At 37.9% G+C, this 18,977-nt stretch overlaps 1 protein-coding gene and 1 long non-coding RNA gene across 8 annotated transcripts in view; one reads left to right on the top strand and one right to left on the bottom strand.

Annotated features, from left to right (window-relative positions):
- ELP4 (elongator acetyltransferase complex subunit 4) overlaps positions 1-18,977 on the top strand; it is a 252,778-nt gene that overhangs the window by 211,510 nt on the left and 22,291 nt on the right. Inside the window, exon 10 of one of the 6 annotated variants that reach the window (XM_063641877.1) lies at positions 10,813-13,220. The exons of the other annotated variants lie outside the window; for them this stretch is intronic. Coding sequence (XP_063497947.1) covers positions 10,813-10,956 — 144 coding nt within the window. The 3' untranslated portion in view covers positions 10,957-13,220. Of the gene's footprint in view, positions 1-10,812; positions 13,221-18,977 lie in introns of those variants that run through there. 6 annotated transcript variants of the gene reach the window in all.
- Positions 1-18,977, bottom strand: part of LOC134736989 (uncharacterized) — a 190,979-nt gene that overhangs the window by 165,700 nt on the left and 6,302 nt on the right. The gene's annotated exons all lie outside the window — the stretch shown is intronic.

Here is an 18,977-nt window from a genome sequence, read left to right as displayed (position 1 = left end):
TCTGACAAAGGGCTAATATCCAGAATCTATAATGAACTCAAACAAATTTACAAGAATAAAACAACCCCATCAAAAAGTGGGTGAAGGATATGAACAGACACTTCTCAAAAGAAGACATTTATGCAGCCAAAAAACACATGAAAAAATGCTCATCATCACTAGCCATCAGAGAAATGCAAATCAAAACCACAATGAGATACCATCTCACACCAGTTAGAATGGCAATCATTAAAAAGTCAGGAAACAGCAGGTGCTGGAGAGGATGTGGAGAAATAGGAACACTTTTACACTGTTGGTGGGAGTGTAAACTAGTTCAACCATTGTGAAAGTCAGTGTGGCGATTCCTCAGGGATCTGGAACTAGAAATACCATTTGACCCAGCCATCCCATTACTGGGTATATACCCAAAGGATTATAAATCATGCTGCTATAAAGACACATGCACACGTATGTTTATTGCGGCATTATTCACAATAGCAAAGACTTGGAACCAACCCAATGTCCAACAATGATAGACTGGGTTAAGAAAATGTGGCACATATACATCATGGAATACTATGCAGCCATAAAAAATGATGAGTTCATGTCCTTTGTAGAGACATGGATGAAGCTGGAAACCATCATTCTCAGCAAACTATTGCAAGGATAAAAAAAAAAACGCCGCATGTTCTCACTCATAGGTGGGAATTGAACAATGAGAACACGTGGACACAGGAAGGGGAACATCACACACTGGAGACTGTTGTGAGGTAGGGGGAGCGGGGAGGGATATCATTAGGAGATATACCTAATGCTAAATGACGAGTTAATGGTTGCAGCACACCAACATGGCACATGTATACATATGTAACAAACCTGCACGTGGTGCACATGTACCCTAAAACTTAAAGTATAATAATAAATAAAATAAAAATAAAAAATAAAAGCTTCTGCACCACAAAGGAAGCAATTAACGTGGCCTACAGACTGGGAGAAAATACTTGCAAATCTGTAAACCATATATCTGTTAAGGGATTAACATCCAAAATGTATAGAGAATGCCTAAAAGTGAATAGCAACAAACAGATAAATAACCCAATTCAAAAACAGACAAAGGACTTGAATAGACATTTCTTCAAAGAAGACATACAAATGGCCAAAACGTATATGAAAAACTCAGAATCACAATAATTAAGGAAGAAATGCAAATTAAAATCATAATAAGATTATCTCACACCTGGAAAATAAATGTCGACAAGGATTGTAACTCTTATGCATTATTGGTGGAAACGCAAAATGTATAACCACTGTGGAAAACAGTGTGGAGGTTCCTCAAAAAATTAAATAGAATTTACATATGATGCAGCAATTCCACTTCTGGCTGTTTATGCAAAAGAATTGAAACCAGGATCTTGAAGAGATATTTTACACTGCCATGTTCATAGCAGCATTATCCATAATAGACAAGAGGTGAGAGGAAACTAAATGTCCATCAACAGATAAATGTGGTATATATGTACAATGGAATATTATCCAGCCTTAGTAAAGAATGAAATCCATCCAGGCACAGTGGCTCAAGCCTGTAATTCCAGCACTTTGGGAGGCCAAGACAGGAAGATTGCTTGAGCCAGGAGTTCGAGATCATTCTGGGCAACATGGCAAAACCCCGTCTCTACCAAAAAAAAAAAAAATTAATACTTAGCCAGGCATGGTGATGCATGCCTGTAGTCCCAACTACTCAGGAGGCTGAGGTGGAAGAATTACTTGGGCCGGGAGTTCAAGGCTGCAGTGAGCTGTGATTACACGACTGTACTCCAGCCTGGGGGACATAGTGAGATCCTGTCTCAAAAAAATAAATGAATAAATAAAAATAAAAAACAAAAAAGCCAGGCATAGTGGCCGACGCCTATAATCCCAACACTTTTGGGGGCTGAGACAGGTGGATTGCTTGAGGCTACGAGTTCGAAACAAGCCTGGGCAACATGGTAAAACCCCATCTCTACAAAAAATACGAAAGTTTGCCGGGCATGGTGGAATGTGCCTATACTCTCAGCTCCTGGGGAGGCAGAGGTGGGAGGATCGCTTGAGCCTGAGCTTGGGAGGTCGAGGTCTCAGTGAGTGGAGATTGTGCCACTGTACTCTAGCCTGGGCAACAGAGTGAGACCTTGTCTCAAAAAAAAGAAAAGAAAAAAAAAAGGAAATTATAACATATTCTGCAGCATGGATGAATCTTGAGGACATTATGCTAAATAAGCCAGTCACAGAAAGGCAAATATTGCATGATTCTACATATATGAGTGTTTAAAACAGTCAAACTAATCAAAGCAGAAAATAAAATAGTAGTAGCCAGAGACTGGAAGGAGGGAAAATGAGGAGTTGCTGTTCAATGAGTATGAAGTGTCAGTCATGCAATTGCACAAGTTCTAGAGATCTGTGTACAACATTGTAGCTGTAGTTCACAATACTATGCTGCACACCCAAAAAGTCATTAAGAGTGTAGATCTCATGTTATGTGTTTTTTACCCCAATTTTTTAAAAGAGAAATCTAGCTATTTTGATCTCATACACCAATATTTTCATGACAAATGGGGAATGTTAGGATGAGACAGATTTGTATTGAAAAAGACAAAACCAATAAAAGTGTAGTGACAATTAAAATTCTCTAAGACTAAACATTTCTGGAAAGTATACATGACTATAATTAATTGAAATGCAGCGTTTACTAAGTCTGCTTATATGTTCATTTTCAAAGTGTGAGATTGTTATTATGGATGTCAGAGGAATTGTTTTCTTCACTGTGGGTCTGTGTTGTATAGCACTTTTTATTTGTGATTTGTTCTGTCTTAGGGCTATTTCAAGTATGATTTTCCCATGGTAGACACGCTATGGAATTTGTTTCCTTGACATGTACAATAATTTCAGAATACTTCTTCCAGTGTTTTTTGTTGGTGTGTAAGGTTATTAATAGTGAAAAACTTTAAAGTAGAATTTAGTACTCTATAGTTCGGATTTTTATTTTGGTAATAATGATTAATTTACAGAATCTCATGTTAAGATTCATGCTATATTGCCATTATTTTAAAAGTGTGAAATGCATGAGTTTTAAAAGACCAAGTTTAAAATACCAATAAGTAGTGATATTCATATACCATATGTTTACCTGCAAATATCTTAGGTTGTGTTTATTACACATTAAACCTCCTCTCGAGCACAAAGCAAGCACACACTTGTCAGACCACAAGCAAATCCATAATTTCCATTATTGGCGTCAACCTTTCCATTTATTTCTTATGTACAGAACATATTTACCTATTTACCAGAATATTTACTCTTAGAGTCCCCATTTGCTTAAGCATTACTGCCACCACTGCAATTCTGAAGATGAAAATCGAGAAATTTTTTTCTCTCTAAATTCATAGACATGCTTTGCTCTGAAGCTTTAAATCAGCAAACACGGTTGCCAAGAGAAGCTTTAAGAAAGGTAGTTTTATAGTCAGAGGTTATACAGTTGAAAAAACTGTATAGCAATCATTTTAAAATTTGTACTGAATTATCTGGTTTGGCTGTCAGGCCTAGAGTTCATCAGATAATTTCCAGAGCTGTAATTCATTTTCACTTATGAGACCTTAGTCTGTTACAGGGAAAAGGGTTTTTTTCTCCTCTCAAGTTTTTCCAGTAATGCTTCCATGTACCATTCAACTGCTGGCACATTTTAGTCCCAGAGGATAGATTTTGTTTGGCATCCTAAGGAATTTTGATATATTTAAGAAGGTGAGAAGTACACATTGGCATCATTTAAATAACATAAGTCTACACCCAATTGGCTTTTACATGCCAAAGATGTGAAATGTGCCAACTGTTTAATAGTACACAATAAGTGTTCAACTACATAAGTTGATTTCAGCAAAACAGTTTGATGTGTGTTTTATCCTGAATCATTTAGATGCAATTAAGTCTATGGTGCCTGAATAATAGAGGCAGGCTGGGCTCTTCCTAACTTTTGCATAAGCAGATATTCATATTTTCGAAATGTTAGTCATAGTTGAGTTGAATAGAATATGAGTATTGCTTTAGTTTATGATGCCTTTTCAGCAACTTCAGTAGTTTCTATACTGCCAACAAATGTGAAATAGGAAAATATAATTTGAGGTTGATGATCTTTATTTCTTTTAATAAAACAAATTTGGACTTTTAGTGAGTTGGGGAAGCATATGATAGATTCTTTTATTTTCAGACTTTTAAATATATATGCTATTCATTTTAACCAGACTAACACTGTGTGTGTGTGTGTCTGTGTGTGTCACTGACTGTGCAAGCCCTAATTGGAAAAATGAGCATAGAAAGAGAAAGATAAAAGTGGTATAACCTTCTCTTTTTAATGAACTTACAGTCAAATAGGGGAAGACATGGAAAGAGAGAATACAAGTGCTAACTCTAATGCAAAACACACAGTCCTTGTGTTTTAACTTTTGGAAAAAAAAGTTAATATGGCATTAGAGAGTATGAGAACTGGAGCCAAGTGGAGACTGTTAGGAAGGGTGATGTGAGGGCTCCATATAATTAGCTTAAGAGAACTTAATGATCCCCATCGTAGAGGAAGCAGAGGAATAGAAGTAGACTATAGAACCATAAAGTGTGGAGAGGGGAGGGTGGAGGGGAAGAGGTTTAAGTTATATAAAAGAAGGTAAATTTCTCTCTGTTACCAAATTGGGGGAAAAGGACTAGATGGAATTTTATAAAATGTGTAGTATACATTTGAGATACTCACAATATATTAGTTTCATAGCCTTTATAAAATTCACTTTGGGCAACCTGTGGTCACCCAAAAGAGATAGGCAGTCATCCTTCAGACAGCCAAAACTGAGATACATTGAAAAGGCAATGTGGCTACCACTCTGGAGAGACATGACATCAGTAGTAATCACCATGGTCAGAGAAAAGCAGCAGTGGTTTTAAATATGACTCCAAATAAAATGTCACAAGGACAAAGCCTCTGAACTTGGCTGCTTCTCTTTGTAGTGTGGTCTGTAGTGTGTGGCAACAGAGATTCATTTATTTAACAAATGATTAATGATTTTTGCAAGCAACCTCGGAGCCAGGTAGTAGAAAGTAAAATTGGAAGATAAGTTAGTGTCAAGTCATGAAAGCTTTTTTAGTGTTTAGTGCCAAACAACTTTTCTAAAAGACAAAGCATATTAAAGCTTAAAAACTGTTACTTAAAATTATGTTTGGACTATATCCAAAAAACAGCTCTTATAAGAATATGCAAAACAGAATATTTTACAATTGTAGATTACAGTTTCTTTTAGAGATAAGCAGCTGAAGATAATTTTAGAACATCCTTCAATTGTTTCCTTTTTCTGCAATGAGCAGATTCGTAGTTATGTTCCCTCACAGTAGTGGTTAACATTGTTAAGTCTTCCTCTTATACATCTAAATAGGTTGCTCTAACAGCACAGTAAACCAAGATCTTTTTTTTTTTTTTTTGAGATAGAATCTCATTCTGTCGCCCAAGCTGGAATGCAGTGGTGCTACCTCAGCTCACTGCAACCTCTGCCTCTCAGGTTCACGCTATTTTCCTGCCTCAGCTTCCCAAGTAGCTGGGACTACAGGCGCACGCCACTACGCCCAGCTAATTTTTGTATTTTTAGTAGAGACAGGGTTTCACCATGTTGACCAGGCTGGTCTTGAACTCCTGACCTCAGGTGATCCGCCTACCTCAGCCTCCCAAAGTGCTGGGATTAGAGGCGTGAGCTACCACACCTGGTCGTAAACCAAGATCTTATAGCATAGATTTCTAGTTGACATTTACTTTACTGAACACTAAACTATGACTATTATTGGTTTCTCTTTTCCCCATATATCTGTCTACCTTCAGTGAGCTTACATTATAATATGACAGAAAAGGCTAGTAGACATGAAACAAAATTGTGCAGAGGCCAGGTGCAGTGGCCCACACCTATAACCACAGCACTTTGGGAGGCCAAGGTGTGAGGATCACTTGAGGCCAGGAGTTCAAGACCAGCCTGGTGGACATAGCAACACCCCATCTGTATCAAATAAAGTAAAATTTTGCAGAATAGTCTATGATTATAGCTCAGCAAGTTAAGGTATTTAGGTCTAGAATGAGGACAGTGCCAGGATATGGCCAAACTTTGAAGTATAATATAATTAAGTTCATTAGTATAAGGCTACTAAAAGAGGAAGATCTTCCTGATAAAGAAAATCATAAGTCGAAGCAAGAAGGTATGAATGCCAGTTGCATACCTAGAAACAGTATAGAATCTGGCCTGAGAGAAGAAAGTTTGTACTCGGGAAAATAACTGAGATGGGGATGACTTATGGAATGCCTTGAAAGCCATAGAGGATGTAGAGAAACACTGTAGGTTCTGTGTGATATGCTAAAAAACAGCATTTAGTAAACATTACTGTGGAAGAAATGTACAGGACATTCATGGAGGCAGAGAAGAGTCAGGCATGCAGTTATCTTAAGTGTGAGTTTATGAAAGCATCAGAAAACTCTAGTAAAAGTGGGGAAGGAAAGAGACACGTAAAAGTCTCTTTCAACAGATAACAAAATTTGGACACAGATTAGTTATAGAGAGTAAGGAAAAACTGATTAAAGATGCAGCTGTTATGTATGGCCCTATACAGTCACATTGACTTTTCTAAGTGATATTTCCCTCAGCAACTTGGACCCTAAGCCTTTTACACATATTCATACAACTGTTACTCCAAATTACTTCCTCTGTCAGTGATTTCTAATTCTAACCAATGATCTTTAAAACATCGATTATTTAACTTCTATGTATACTATATCATTGGAATTTAAACGCTTTTCCTTGTATTTAAACTAGGTCTCTGTGGAGCGTAGGTAAAAAGAAAGGAATTGTGGGAGAAAAGGAGCAGGGAGAAATACTGAAAAAAATAAATAAATACATAAATATAACCACATAGATAGTAATTCCTGTAACTAGAAAATAAAACTAAATAGGTGCATTTCTTGAACATCCTCAGAGTCATGTAAGCAGCTTTATTTCCTGTCAGCATCTCTGAACCTTTATGTTTTTTTTTTTTTTTTTTTTTTTTTTGAGATGGAGTCTCGCTCTGTCGCCCAGGCTGGAGTGCAGTGGCATGATCTCGGCTCACTGCAAGCTCCGCCTCCCGGGTTCACGCCATTCTCCTGCCTCAGCCTCCTGAGTAGCTGGGACTACAGGTGCCCACCACCACGCCCAGCTAATTTTTTTTTACTAGAGACGGGGTTTCACCGTGTTAGCCAGGATGGTCTCGATCTCCTGACCTTGTGATCTGCCTGCCTCGGCCTCCAAAGTGCTGGGATTATAGGCGTGAGCCACCGCGCCCAGCCAACTTTTATAATGTTGATGGAAGTATTTCCTGGAAGCATATGGTTTGCTTGGTAGTTATTCTTCCAACTTTGTTGCTGGCAGAATATCACCCCAAGGAAGGGAGTACAGATTGGTGATGGAAATCAGCCTCAGTGTGGGTAGCATAGCTCTCAAGAGTTGTGGTGAGGCTTTTTCTAGACTCTGGAGAAACTTCTTGAGGTTTTTCAGAACACTGAAGCCTTCAGGAAAAGTAACTACTTTCTTTTTAGTACATGGTTAACTCATTCACAGTAAAAACTCTCTCTTCTCTGTCACGGTGGTCTTTCCCTCAGGCTACCTGGGATGCAGTCAAAGGTTGTCAGAGTCCTTGATTGTCTTGCCTGAAGGTACAACCTGACCTAGATGGATGTGACATGTTGTCCTTGTCCTGTTGCTCAGTTCACTTCCACAGAGGTTTTCTTCCATAAAAAGTGTTGTGTTTTTAATTGTTTTTTGTTTTTATTTTACATGTTCTGCTGTCTACCCAATTCCTCAGAGCCCTGAAACAGTAAGAAATGTGTAATTTCTGATTTCTCCTTCCAGCCAGCATATCTTCCCGATAGTGTGTTTCTTACAGGGCTCATTTAAATGTCTTCTGTGGTGAAATTCAGGCTTTTGTTGTTATTCCCTGTGATCTCCCTAACTGTTCAGTTCCATGTCCAGGCTTAGTTCACTGTATTCTATTCATGATTCACCTTTCCCTTCTCCAGCCTATAGGCAGACATGCATTTAACTGAAATGTACAGAAGAAACATTCCTTTTCTTAACCTCCACAGAAGAGAATTCTTCAGGCTCCAGTATTTAACACCTCATTTTCAGTATCTTTGCATATAGACTATAAAATGTTAAAGTCTGAAAGAACCTAGGATATCACCAAGTCCTAAACTTATTTCATGTGTGAGAGGTTTAAGTCCTAGAGAAGTACATATAATACACATTCTAAACCCTCTCTCAACTCAAATTAATATGTGTGTTTTAAATGATGACTTTCTAACAAGTTCGCTGGTAGAAATTGGCCATGGCATCTATTTGTAAAGCTGACTATGGCCATATCCAAGAACAAAGCCTAAAGTTCTTTTAAGGGCTTAATTTATTTCATGCATCAAGCCTCTACATATGTCCAGCATTTTTCCAACTTAAAAACTAATTTCAAACAATACATACAGTCTTCTTTCCAGCCTTCATCAACCATGTGTCCTCTCCCAACTCTACTTTCTGAAAAATGTGGGAGACGAAGAGGGAACCAAAGCTTTACTGTCAGACAAGAGATACACAGGAAACACAGTTGCCATTAGTACCATATAGGGTGAAAAAATGTCTTCATCCATTTCAGAAAGGCTGAACTGGGAAGATGAGGAAAAAGACAGCATACTCAGAGTTTGACATTGAATAGACACTCAGCAAATATTTTTTGAATGAATGAAATGAGGTGAACCAATGAACCATGGACCTGAGGCTCTATCTCCAGCATACCCTCTCTTCTAAACCCCAGCAACAACTTGGACATCACCATTTGATGATTCCAAAGAAACTTAAACATGTCCAAATCTTAATTAATCGCCTTTTCACCCATCTCCTACTCTAATGTTCCCTGTCTCAATGCCTGGTTCCTAAAAATGCCAACCACATAAGGCACTAACCTAGAAATCATCCTCTCATTGACTCCTCACCTCCAGTCTAACAAGTCCTGTCAACTCTACCCTTTACAATATGCCAGATCTATCAAAAATCTTCCCCACAAAGGCCGGGCGCAATGGCTCACACCTGTAATCCCAGCACTTTGGGAGGCCGAGGTGGGTGGATCACGAGGTCAGGAGGTCGAGACCACGGTGAAACCCCGTCTCTACTAAAAATAGAAAAAATTAGCCGGGCGTGGTGGCAGGCGCCTGTAGTCCCAGCTACTCCAGAGGCTGAGGCAGGGGAATGGCGTGAACCCGGGAGGCAGAGCTTGCAGTGAGCCAAGATCGCACCTCCAGCCTGGGTGACAGAGCGAGACTCCGTCTCAAAAAAAAAAAAAAAAAAAAAAATCTTCCCCACAAAAAAGGTACAAAATCTAGATAACTTTATTACAACTTGATCTACTCCCTCTTGTAAAAGCTGTGTAAGAAAACTGAGGGAGAAAAAGCTACTCAACTAATTTTATAAAAGTAGTATTATCAAAACTAGATAGGGATAATACAGGAAAAGGAAACTGTACATCAGTCTCACTATTGCAGATAGAAAAAAAATTCTAAATAGAACAGTGTCAGGTGGAATTTGGCAGTTTATTCACACACACACTCACACACACAGCTACTATTGCTACTACTAGATAAGATTTCTCACAAAAACAGGAATGATTCAACATCACAATGTAGAAATGTACTTGATATAACTTAGCACTTGTTCTTAGTAATTTTAAAAAACAAATTTCCTAGGAAACAGCATAGAAGAAAAGTTCCTATCCTGATAAAGGGTCACCATCAGGGACAAAGAAAATATATTTTTCTTAGTCACCATCAGGAACAAAGAGAATATATTTTTCTTAATGATAAATTTTTGGAAATATTTATACTAAAGTCAGGAGTAAGGATGTCCACTCTCTCAGGGTCTATTTTGCATTGTTACTAGAGATGCTAACCATTTTAATAACTCCCTAATGGGAAAGAAGCAAGTATTATAAGAACTGGAAGGCCGGGTGCGGTGGCTCACGTCTGTAATCCTAGCACTTTGGGAGGCCAAGGCGGATGGATCACGAGGTCAGGAGATCGAGACCATCCTGGCTAACACGGTGAAACCCCGTCTCTACTAAAAATACAAAAAATTAGCCAGGCGTGGTGGCGGGCGCCTGTAGTCCCAGCTACTCGGGAGGCTGAGGCAGGAGAATGGTGTGAACCCAGAGGGGGCGGGGGGGAGCTTGCAGTGAGCTGGGATCCTGCCACTGCACTCCAGCCTGGGCCACAGAGTGAGACTCCGTCTCAGAAAAAAAAAAAAGAACTGGAAAGAGCAATACCAAACTGTCCACATCTATAGCCAAGAGAATCTGCAAACAGAATTCAACAAGGTTGCCAGATTCAGGACCTGAGACTTACAACTTGCTCTTCCTATAACTAACCTTACTTAGCCTATCTATATTACAGTTTACTCATCTATAAAAGGGTCATCGAGAAGCTTAACCAATGTAAAGTACCTGGTGCATTGTAAGTACATAAGTATGAGCTATTACTAGCACCACTGAATTAATACACTGCATTTAGCAGTCTTACTATACCTAACTAGAAAATATAATAATAATAGCTAATGATTATTTATCAACTCATATTGGTCTGCTTACCAAAAAAGATCTGCAGTAGCTTTCCAAATCACTCTGTAGAAAAGCTGAAGTCTTTCTAGTGACTTACAAGACTTATGTGATTTTGCTCTCTACTTTATGTCTTTCTTCATCTCCTGTTTACTTACTTTTCTTCAGATATGCTGGCCTTCTCACTACTCCTGGATTCACCCAGCAAACTACCTCCTCAGGGCCTTGATATTGCTATTCCCTCTGCCTAGGACAATGCAAATTAAAATGACAACTATCATGTCATACCCATCAAATTGGTACATTTTCTAAAGCCTGGCAGTCAAGTAAGTTGGCAAAGAAGTTAAGAGAAACAGGAACTTTCATACTCTACTGATGGTTATATAAACTGTTACAACTGCTTCTCAGAAAAAGTTGGCAATAACTTGTAATATGGATACCGTGGATGATTTTTGACCAGGAAATTCCACTTGTGGATATACACTCTAGAACAACTTCAGCACATAAATAAGAGGAAAAGTAAAAGAATGTTGAATATAGCATTTTTTGTGAGACAGAAAAATATGTTACAAAATGATACATGCATTATGATTGCATTTGTGTGAAATTTATGAAATTTTAAACATGTAAAATAACATTATACATTATTTATGTATATACATATATCTAGTAGTGATTCAAAACTGTCCATGAGAAAAATAAATGTCAAATTTATTTCAGTGCTTACCTATAGAGAAGTATGGAGTAGTGGAGAGATATACAGGAATCTTCACTATTCTTTTATTCTGAAGCAAGTGTGACCAAATGTTAGAAGGCAATAAAGTTTAGTGATGAGTACATGGATTCTTTAATTAATGTTATTTTCTGAGTTTTCTATATATTTGAAATATTTCTACGTAAATACACACATGCCCCAAATCTAGCCACTTCTTACCACCTCTGCTGCTGCAATTGTGAGCCTAATCCCCATCATACCTTGCTATCATCAGCTTCTCACAAAGGCTGCTACAGTAGCCTCCTAAATTGTGTACCCACACTTGTTTGCCATACACCATTCAAAGTAATCCTTTATCATGAAGTAAATCAGATTATGCTACTCCACTGCTCAGAACACGCCAGTGGCTTCTCATTAAAATCCGTACTATTTACTGTGACTTAACAAAGCTCCTGTCTACTCTCACAACTCATTCCCTACCACTTTCCCCCTAGCCCACCAAGCTGCAACCACCTTCATCATCTTGCTGTTGCTTGCCAACCATGTTCTTACTTCAGCGACTTGCACCTACTGTACCCTCTAGTACAGTAATACTAGTACCACTAGTATTCCTTGCATTGTTCCCTACTTCACTTTTTTTAAGTCCTCTGCTTGAATGACCTTCTCAGAAAGGCTTTCCCTGACCAACCTATCTTTAAAATATCCTCTCCCCAGGCCGGGTGTGGTGGCTCATGCCTGTAATCCCAGCACTTTGGGAGGCCGAGGCGGGTGGATCACATGATGTCAGGAGTTCGAGACCAGCCCGACCAACATGGTGAAACTGTATCTCTACTAAAAAATACAAAAATTAGCCAGGCATGGTGGCAGGCGCCTGTAATCCCAGCTACTCAGGAGGCTGAGGCAGGAGAATCACTTGAACCCAAGAGGCGGAGGTTGCATGAGCCGAGATCATGCCATTACATTCCAGCCTGGGTGACAGAGCAAGACTCTATGTCAAAAATAAATCCTCTCCCTGGCCTAAAGCAATGACACCCCTGTAACAATGGCATTCTAGTGCCAGTTCTTGGTCTCTGGGCTCAGTTTTCCAGTAAAAGAAACCAGGGCTTCAGGAGAAGTGTTTGATTGCTTGATTCCATGCCCAAAGAAGGGAAAATATAAAACAAGACTGAGCATCATGTGCCAAAAAGTAAGGAAACATTTAAAGAAAGACGGATGGGGACATGTCAGAAAACCCACAGGAGCCAGCCTGAAATAGCTCCTAATGACCAAAGATAAAACAATTTGAGCAAGAAAATAATATTGTTTTTTAGCCCCCAAAGTAAAATAAATATCTATGAGTTCATACTATTGTAATAAATAATGAATTAGTAAATATCAAAGGAAAGAGAGAAATAGAGAATTGCTATTAGGCAGATAACACAGTAATAAATGTTGCAAACAAGATTCCTCAAAGGATGCAAAAATTAATGGGTAGAAATTTGAGCAAGGTACTTACAAAGTATAAGGTAAAACTTTATATTGGAGATACTGACAGACACCAACTTGACAAAATAGTCAAGGTAAACAGCACCAGTATATAGGACATATCAGCATCATGAACCCCTTGGTAAAATGCACTGAGAAGCAGACATTATTTTTTTAGCAGTCTTGCCAAAAATGCGTACCTTCTATCATGAAAAAATTTCAGACAAACCCATATTGAGGAACGTTCTATAAAATAACTGATCAGTACTCTTTAGAAGTATCAAAGTCATACATAAAAGATGAGGAAAAATTGAGGAATTGTTATAGACTAGAGGAGGCTATGGAGATATAGCAACTGAATGCAAGTGGGATCCTGGAATTACAAAAAAAAAAAGAATATTAGTGGACCTGTACCTGGACCTGGTACCTAAAATAATACCTGTAGCTTAGTAATTACTTATCAAATTGGTATGTCTATCCATCCATTCATCCATCCATCTTTGATACCTCCCTTTTTCTCATGCTTCACATCCAATTTCTCACCAAATCTTCATTTAACACCTGGTTCCTTGTGGAGAGAGACTAGGAGACAAATGATACCAGCAACACCACAGCAACTTTTTGGTAGATCCTCTGAATTTTCCTACATATGCGGGATAAGATTTTATTTTGAAGGAGTAAATATTGAAAGGTTTGGGAAATTTATTTAAAAGAATCACAGAAGTGATCACAAATGGAAGTAACAAAGCCTCTGGCTTTGCCTGTTTGGGGGTTGGGAGCTCATCTTTACTTGCCTGGATTGCTGTACTGGCCTCCTAATTGGTCTCCCTGCTTCCAGTGTTGCCCAGCCTGTTATTCCCACACAAGAATGATGTCCTTATAGCCAGAGAAGTATTTTCAGGGGGAAAATCTAATCATGTCACTTTCCATGACTAAAAGCCTTCATCGATTCACCACTGCCTTCAGAATGGAAGCCCTACAGATTCTGCCTCTGCCTACTTCTCCATCCTTATCTTTGACTATTTCTGGCACAAACCATAATCACCATTCATACCAAACAACCCACACTGTTACCCCTCTTTGGCTTTGCATTTGCTGTTTTTCTTCTTCTCCTAGGACTCTAATTTCCCATCTAACTCTAACTTGCCTTTTAAATTTGACTGGAGCAGTACCTTCTCCTCAAAGCCTTTCCTTGTCCGTTAAAGTCTCTCTTTAAGTGTACTTTCAGCACATTTCAGCTCCGTTGCAGCACCTTCTTAAGGACAAGGATTACTTGAATCTCCAGCTAGCTTGTTGCCTTGTACATGGTGGTGCTCAATAAACATTGGTTGAGAAAGAAAAGGAAGAAAGGAAAAAAGGAAGGAGGACAGAGAGGTTTTAAAGTTATGTGAATATTAAGCAAAAAAAAGTCTTCCCTGCTTTTCTCCTTCTCTACTTTGATTTCAGGCTCTTGCATATTTGTGTAATTTATTTTACCTGATTATCTGCTTATTCTTTGACATAGATGAAACATAAACATCCATTAACTGAAAGAGATTTAGAAAGCTGTCCACTGTGGCATAAACAATGGCTGATAACAATGGTATTGAGCCAGATTAAGCATATGAAGTGCATGTTTCATTGTAACCATCAGAGAATCTGATATAATGTCTAGATTTTTAACTTCTTTGCCATCTTGAAACTTGACAATGCCAATTTTTTGAAAAAATCATAGTGAAACATAGAACTATCACCAAAAACTGTGTTTTAAAACAATGTGTGCCATCTTAAGGAATGCAAGAAAATCAAAATATGCCTTCTACTTACTTCATTTGTTTCCTCTGTATTTGTAATTACTGACGAGTTTACTTGGTATTTATTTGCTATACCCAGACTATGGAAAACCATGGAAGGGGTTAAATAAATTATCCCCTGGGTTTTGAGTCTACCTAAGGAAAAACAAATTTCTAAGGGAAAGCAGGGGAAGTATAAAGTTAGCGGAAGGGGAAAGATCCCAGTTACATTTTTACCTCATTGAGTTCTTTCCAAATCAGACTACAGATTTTTTTTTTTTGCATCTACCACGCCAAGCATGATATTTTTAGCAACAGTAGTACAGAGCAAGCAGCCTGTTGTTTGGGAGCTGACAAATAAGCACACTGTTCCTCTTACACGCAATATGCTCCACATCTTTATCTCCACTCATCCTTACAGAAGCTCTTCAGCTTGCCGTGTTTCTTTAAGGAAATGACAAGGAGCACTGGTTAATAAGCTCTTGGGGTTATTCAATATCCCTCTTCAATGCTCATTTTCTGAAGTCGAAAACACTTATGCATGTGCACACATGCACACTAAACTTTGTCAGAGATGAAGTACTTCCAAATGGTACTTGAATGTGATTAAGAGAACCCTGGGCCTGATAGGACTCATTACGCAACATGCCAGACGTAACAGTTTGCTCAGATTTTGGTTCTAAGAAAAGGAAACATCTTGGTAAAAAATGGCTCATAGAAGTGGAGGTAATAGTTTATTGTATTTCTATATAAATGTGTGCTCAATACATCATTTTAAAAGAAATGTAACAGACTTTCTTCTTACAAAATATACTTAACACTGGAATAGTGTCTGTCATTTCTTTGGAATTAGACAAAGAAATCAAAGTCTGTTTGACTTACTGCCATGAGTTTCTGGTCTAGAGTTATCTATTTTTCCTCCCTGATCATTATAATTTTCTAAAACAATTCAGGACTATATTAAACAATTTTATACTTAATGTCATTGGTGAATTTTATGTTTATTTTCAAGTCAAACAATGGTTAATAATGTTATTTTACAATGTGGTTCTACAAATCTTTCAACACAGCTTAAAGTTACTCAATTCAGTTTTCAACTTCTAATTTCAGAGCGTATTAACAACCATCCCATGGTTGAATTTCCTACCCCTAGGTAAATTCCTCGAGGATTTTTTATATTATCTCAGCCTTAGATTTGTGGGTCACACTCATGTTCGTTCTTTATCATTCCAGAAATGGAATCTATTTGAGTTATATAGCAATATAGTGAAGAAATTAGAAATTAATGGTTGTGGAAATCAAATAGATAGACTTATAGGAACCTAAGATTGTTAAGCCCAAGATTTTGTAGATGGTAATTGCGCTGTGTTTCAACTGGACTAGACTATTATGACCATGGAAGTTGTCAACCTAGAAAATTCTCTGCTTTTGCATTTTTTGCCCAACACAAGTTTTGTCAGATAGTATATGTCACAATATATTGTACAAGACCTCACCTCACACTAAAACGTTTTATATGAAATAAATTCTGTTGTTAATGATATGTTGACAAAGAGGGTGGAACTTTTTTTTTTTTTTTTTTTGAGACGGTCTCACTCTGTTGCCCAGGCTTGAGTACAGTGGTGCAGTCACAGCTCACAGCAAACTCCACCTTCCAGGTTCAAACAGTTCTCCCACCTCAGACTCCCAAATAAGCTGAGACTACAAGTGCACACCACCACACTCAGCTAATTTTTGTATTTTTTGTGGAGTCAAGGTCTCACCATGTTGCCCAAGCTGGTCTCGAAATCCTAAGCTAAGTGAGCCACCACACCCAGCCAGAAGTTTTTAATAGAAAATTTTTTTTAAATTTAATGATCTTAACAAGCTCATGTCATATTATGTAACATATCTAGTTGTTTTCTTATTGGTAGATATACGCTTGTGACTTACTTTCATCCATCATTCTGTTCTGTGAAAATTAACAAAATTGCTTAATATGTTTTTATTTAAATCACTACACATGCTGAGAATTAATCTCATATTCTGTTACCTATACAACAAATAGCAAAAAGAAGTTTTGCTTGGTGTACCCACATAATGCATTAATCATCCTCCAAAGTAATTAATTTACAAATCAAGAAGTTCTTTCCCACACATATTTCCTTCTCGTAGAAAAGCAAAATTAGAGAATATATTAAGTTTTGAGTTTTTTCCTTTGTCCCTAGGTGCCTTAAATGCCTATGTATAATTCTACAAGAATCCACTGCTTAAAAATAATTGATTTTATCCTGAATGACTGGAGCAGCTATGTTAACATTAGCCATACCTTATTAGGGTAAGGAAAATATATCATTCATGGATATGCAAACTATCCTTTCTTTTTAAAGGAGGATTTATCCTAAAAGGTGTCTGAAGTAAGAATTCACTTTCCTTTTTTCCAAGCTCCCAAAAACATAATTTCACTAACTGTGTAATATGCATCTTCTCATAAACCTCCACAAAGTACAAAACAGCCTGTTGCTTACTTTTTATTAAGGCTTATTTTCACACACTAATAGCATTGTTTTTCATGTAATATGCCCTACCTCGTTCAAGTGTTTTCTTTTCTTTTTCCTTATTTTTTTTTGAGACGGAGTCTCGCTCTGTCACCCAGTCTGGAGTGCAATAGCACGGGCCTGGCTCACTGCAACCTCCGCCTCTCGGGTTCAAGGGATTCTTGTGCCTCAGCCTCCTGAGTAGCTGGGATTACAGGTATATGCCACGACACCCAGCTAATTTTTGTATTTTTAGCAGAGACAGGGTTTCACTTGGCCAGGGTAGTCTTGAACTCCTGACCTCAAGTAATCCGCCTGCCTCGCCCTCCCAAAGTGCTGGGATTACAGGCCATGAGCCACTATGGTTGGTCAGTGTTTTCTAATTACCAGCTTGAATAGTTTGTATTCATCAGCTTCAGTGCTTTATTAAGTGATCTGAGATATTGATGAGCCTGACTACCATAAAGATACTCTTATGTCCACCTTTGGGATGGGCTCTATATCACATAAACTCCCAACAAATTACATACCAACTTCTCCTCCAATGCTAGGGAAAGAGAAACTTACCTTAGCTCCACGGACACTAGAGAAACTGAAGTTTTGACTGAGCAATATCTCATTTATTTGGCCTGCTGTTTCCTAATGTCACAACTTTGAAACATGTCACCACGTTAAATCTAATCTAGGCTCAAAAAGTCCTATTTCTTCTTTCCTGTGGATTTCATAATATTTCCAGAATGCCTCTAGTCCTTGAAAGAAATTACTCTAAACCCCAGCTTAACAGGTTGGAATATATCTTGCCATCCTGATTTTATCTTTCTTGCTTTGGCAAGTTCTTTTCCTTAAGTAGAAATATGCATCAGTTTAAGTATGCTAGATTTTTTAAAATGTATTATAAAAACATTAGAAGACGATATTTGTATTTCAAAAGATCTTTTAACTTTACACAAGATTCCTAATAGGTCCCACTTAAGTATAAGTTAAATAGCATATTTTACTTCATGTCAATTTAATTTAGATATAACTTTTTAGAAATAATACTTCCTGTAAACCCCTGTACTTAGATGACTTCCTTAGATATTCCATATGATTCTAAGGGAAAATTAAATGCAAATTATTATGACTTATTATTTAACCCTATTACATTATGATTATAATAGCAGAGACCAGTCATCTTTTTACCAGAATGTTGTATGTTTCTGAGTGATCAGATGCATTGCTTTCTCAATCCAAAAATAACATGTACTAATAATTCACTGCTATTTTCAAAAAATTAAGCTTAGGATGTTCCCAGTAACTATACATCCCCAAGAGTAGGGAACTATGGGGCTTAAATTTATTTTGAGTATTTTATGAATCTTTAGCTCTCTTAGGAATTAAACTATATGCTGTGTTCTATAGTTAAGTTAGGTATCGGCTTTTTCAGAAATTTTATCAACTCAATGGCAAGGCTGTTCGCGGTGGCTCACGCCTGTAATCCCACCACTTTGGAGGCCAAGGCAGGGGGATCGCTTGGGCAACATGGCAAGACCCTGTCTCTACAAAAAATTTTAAAAATTAGCTGGGCGTGGTGGCACACACTTGTGGTCCCAGCTACTCGGGAGGCTGAAGTGGGAGGATCACTTGAGCCCGGGAGGTCAAGGCTACAGTGAGCCATGATCGCACCACTGCACTCCAGCTTGAGCAACAGAGCAAGACCCTGTCTCAAAAAAAAAAAAAAAACCATTCAGATGCTGTTTAGGGTAATAAAACAATTATTCATTTTTTAAATATACCTAAGATTCAACTTTAATAGTTTAAGTTGGAGGAATGGAAATGGAAGGAGTCAATATACTTTTTCACCAGAATAGAATTTCAGCCTGTTAC

This window comes from Symphalangus syndactylus, chromosome 6, assembly GCF_028878055.3.
Source record: "Symphalangus syndactylus isolate Jambi chromosome 6, NHGRI_mSymSyn1-v2.1_pri, whole genome shotgun sequence".
Classification (NCBI taxonomy): Eukaryota; Metazoa; Chordata; class Mammalia; order Primates; family Hylobatidae; genus Symphalangus; species Symphalangus syndactylus.
Note: the sequence above shows the minus strand (reverse complement) of the source record. Positions and strands in the feature narration are given on the sequence as shown.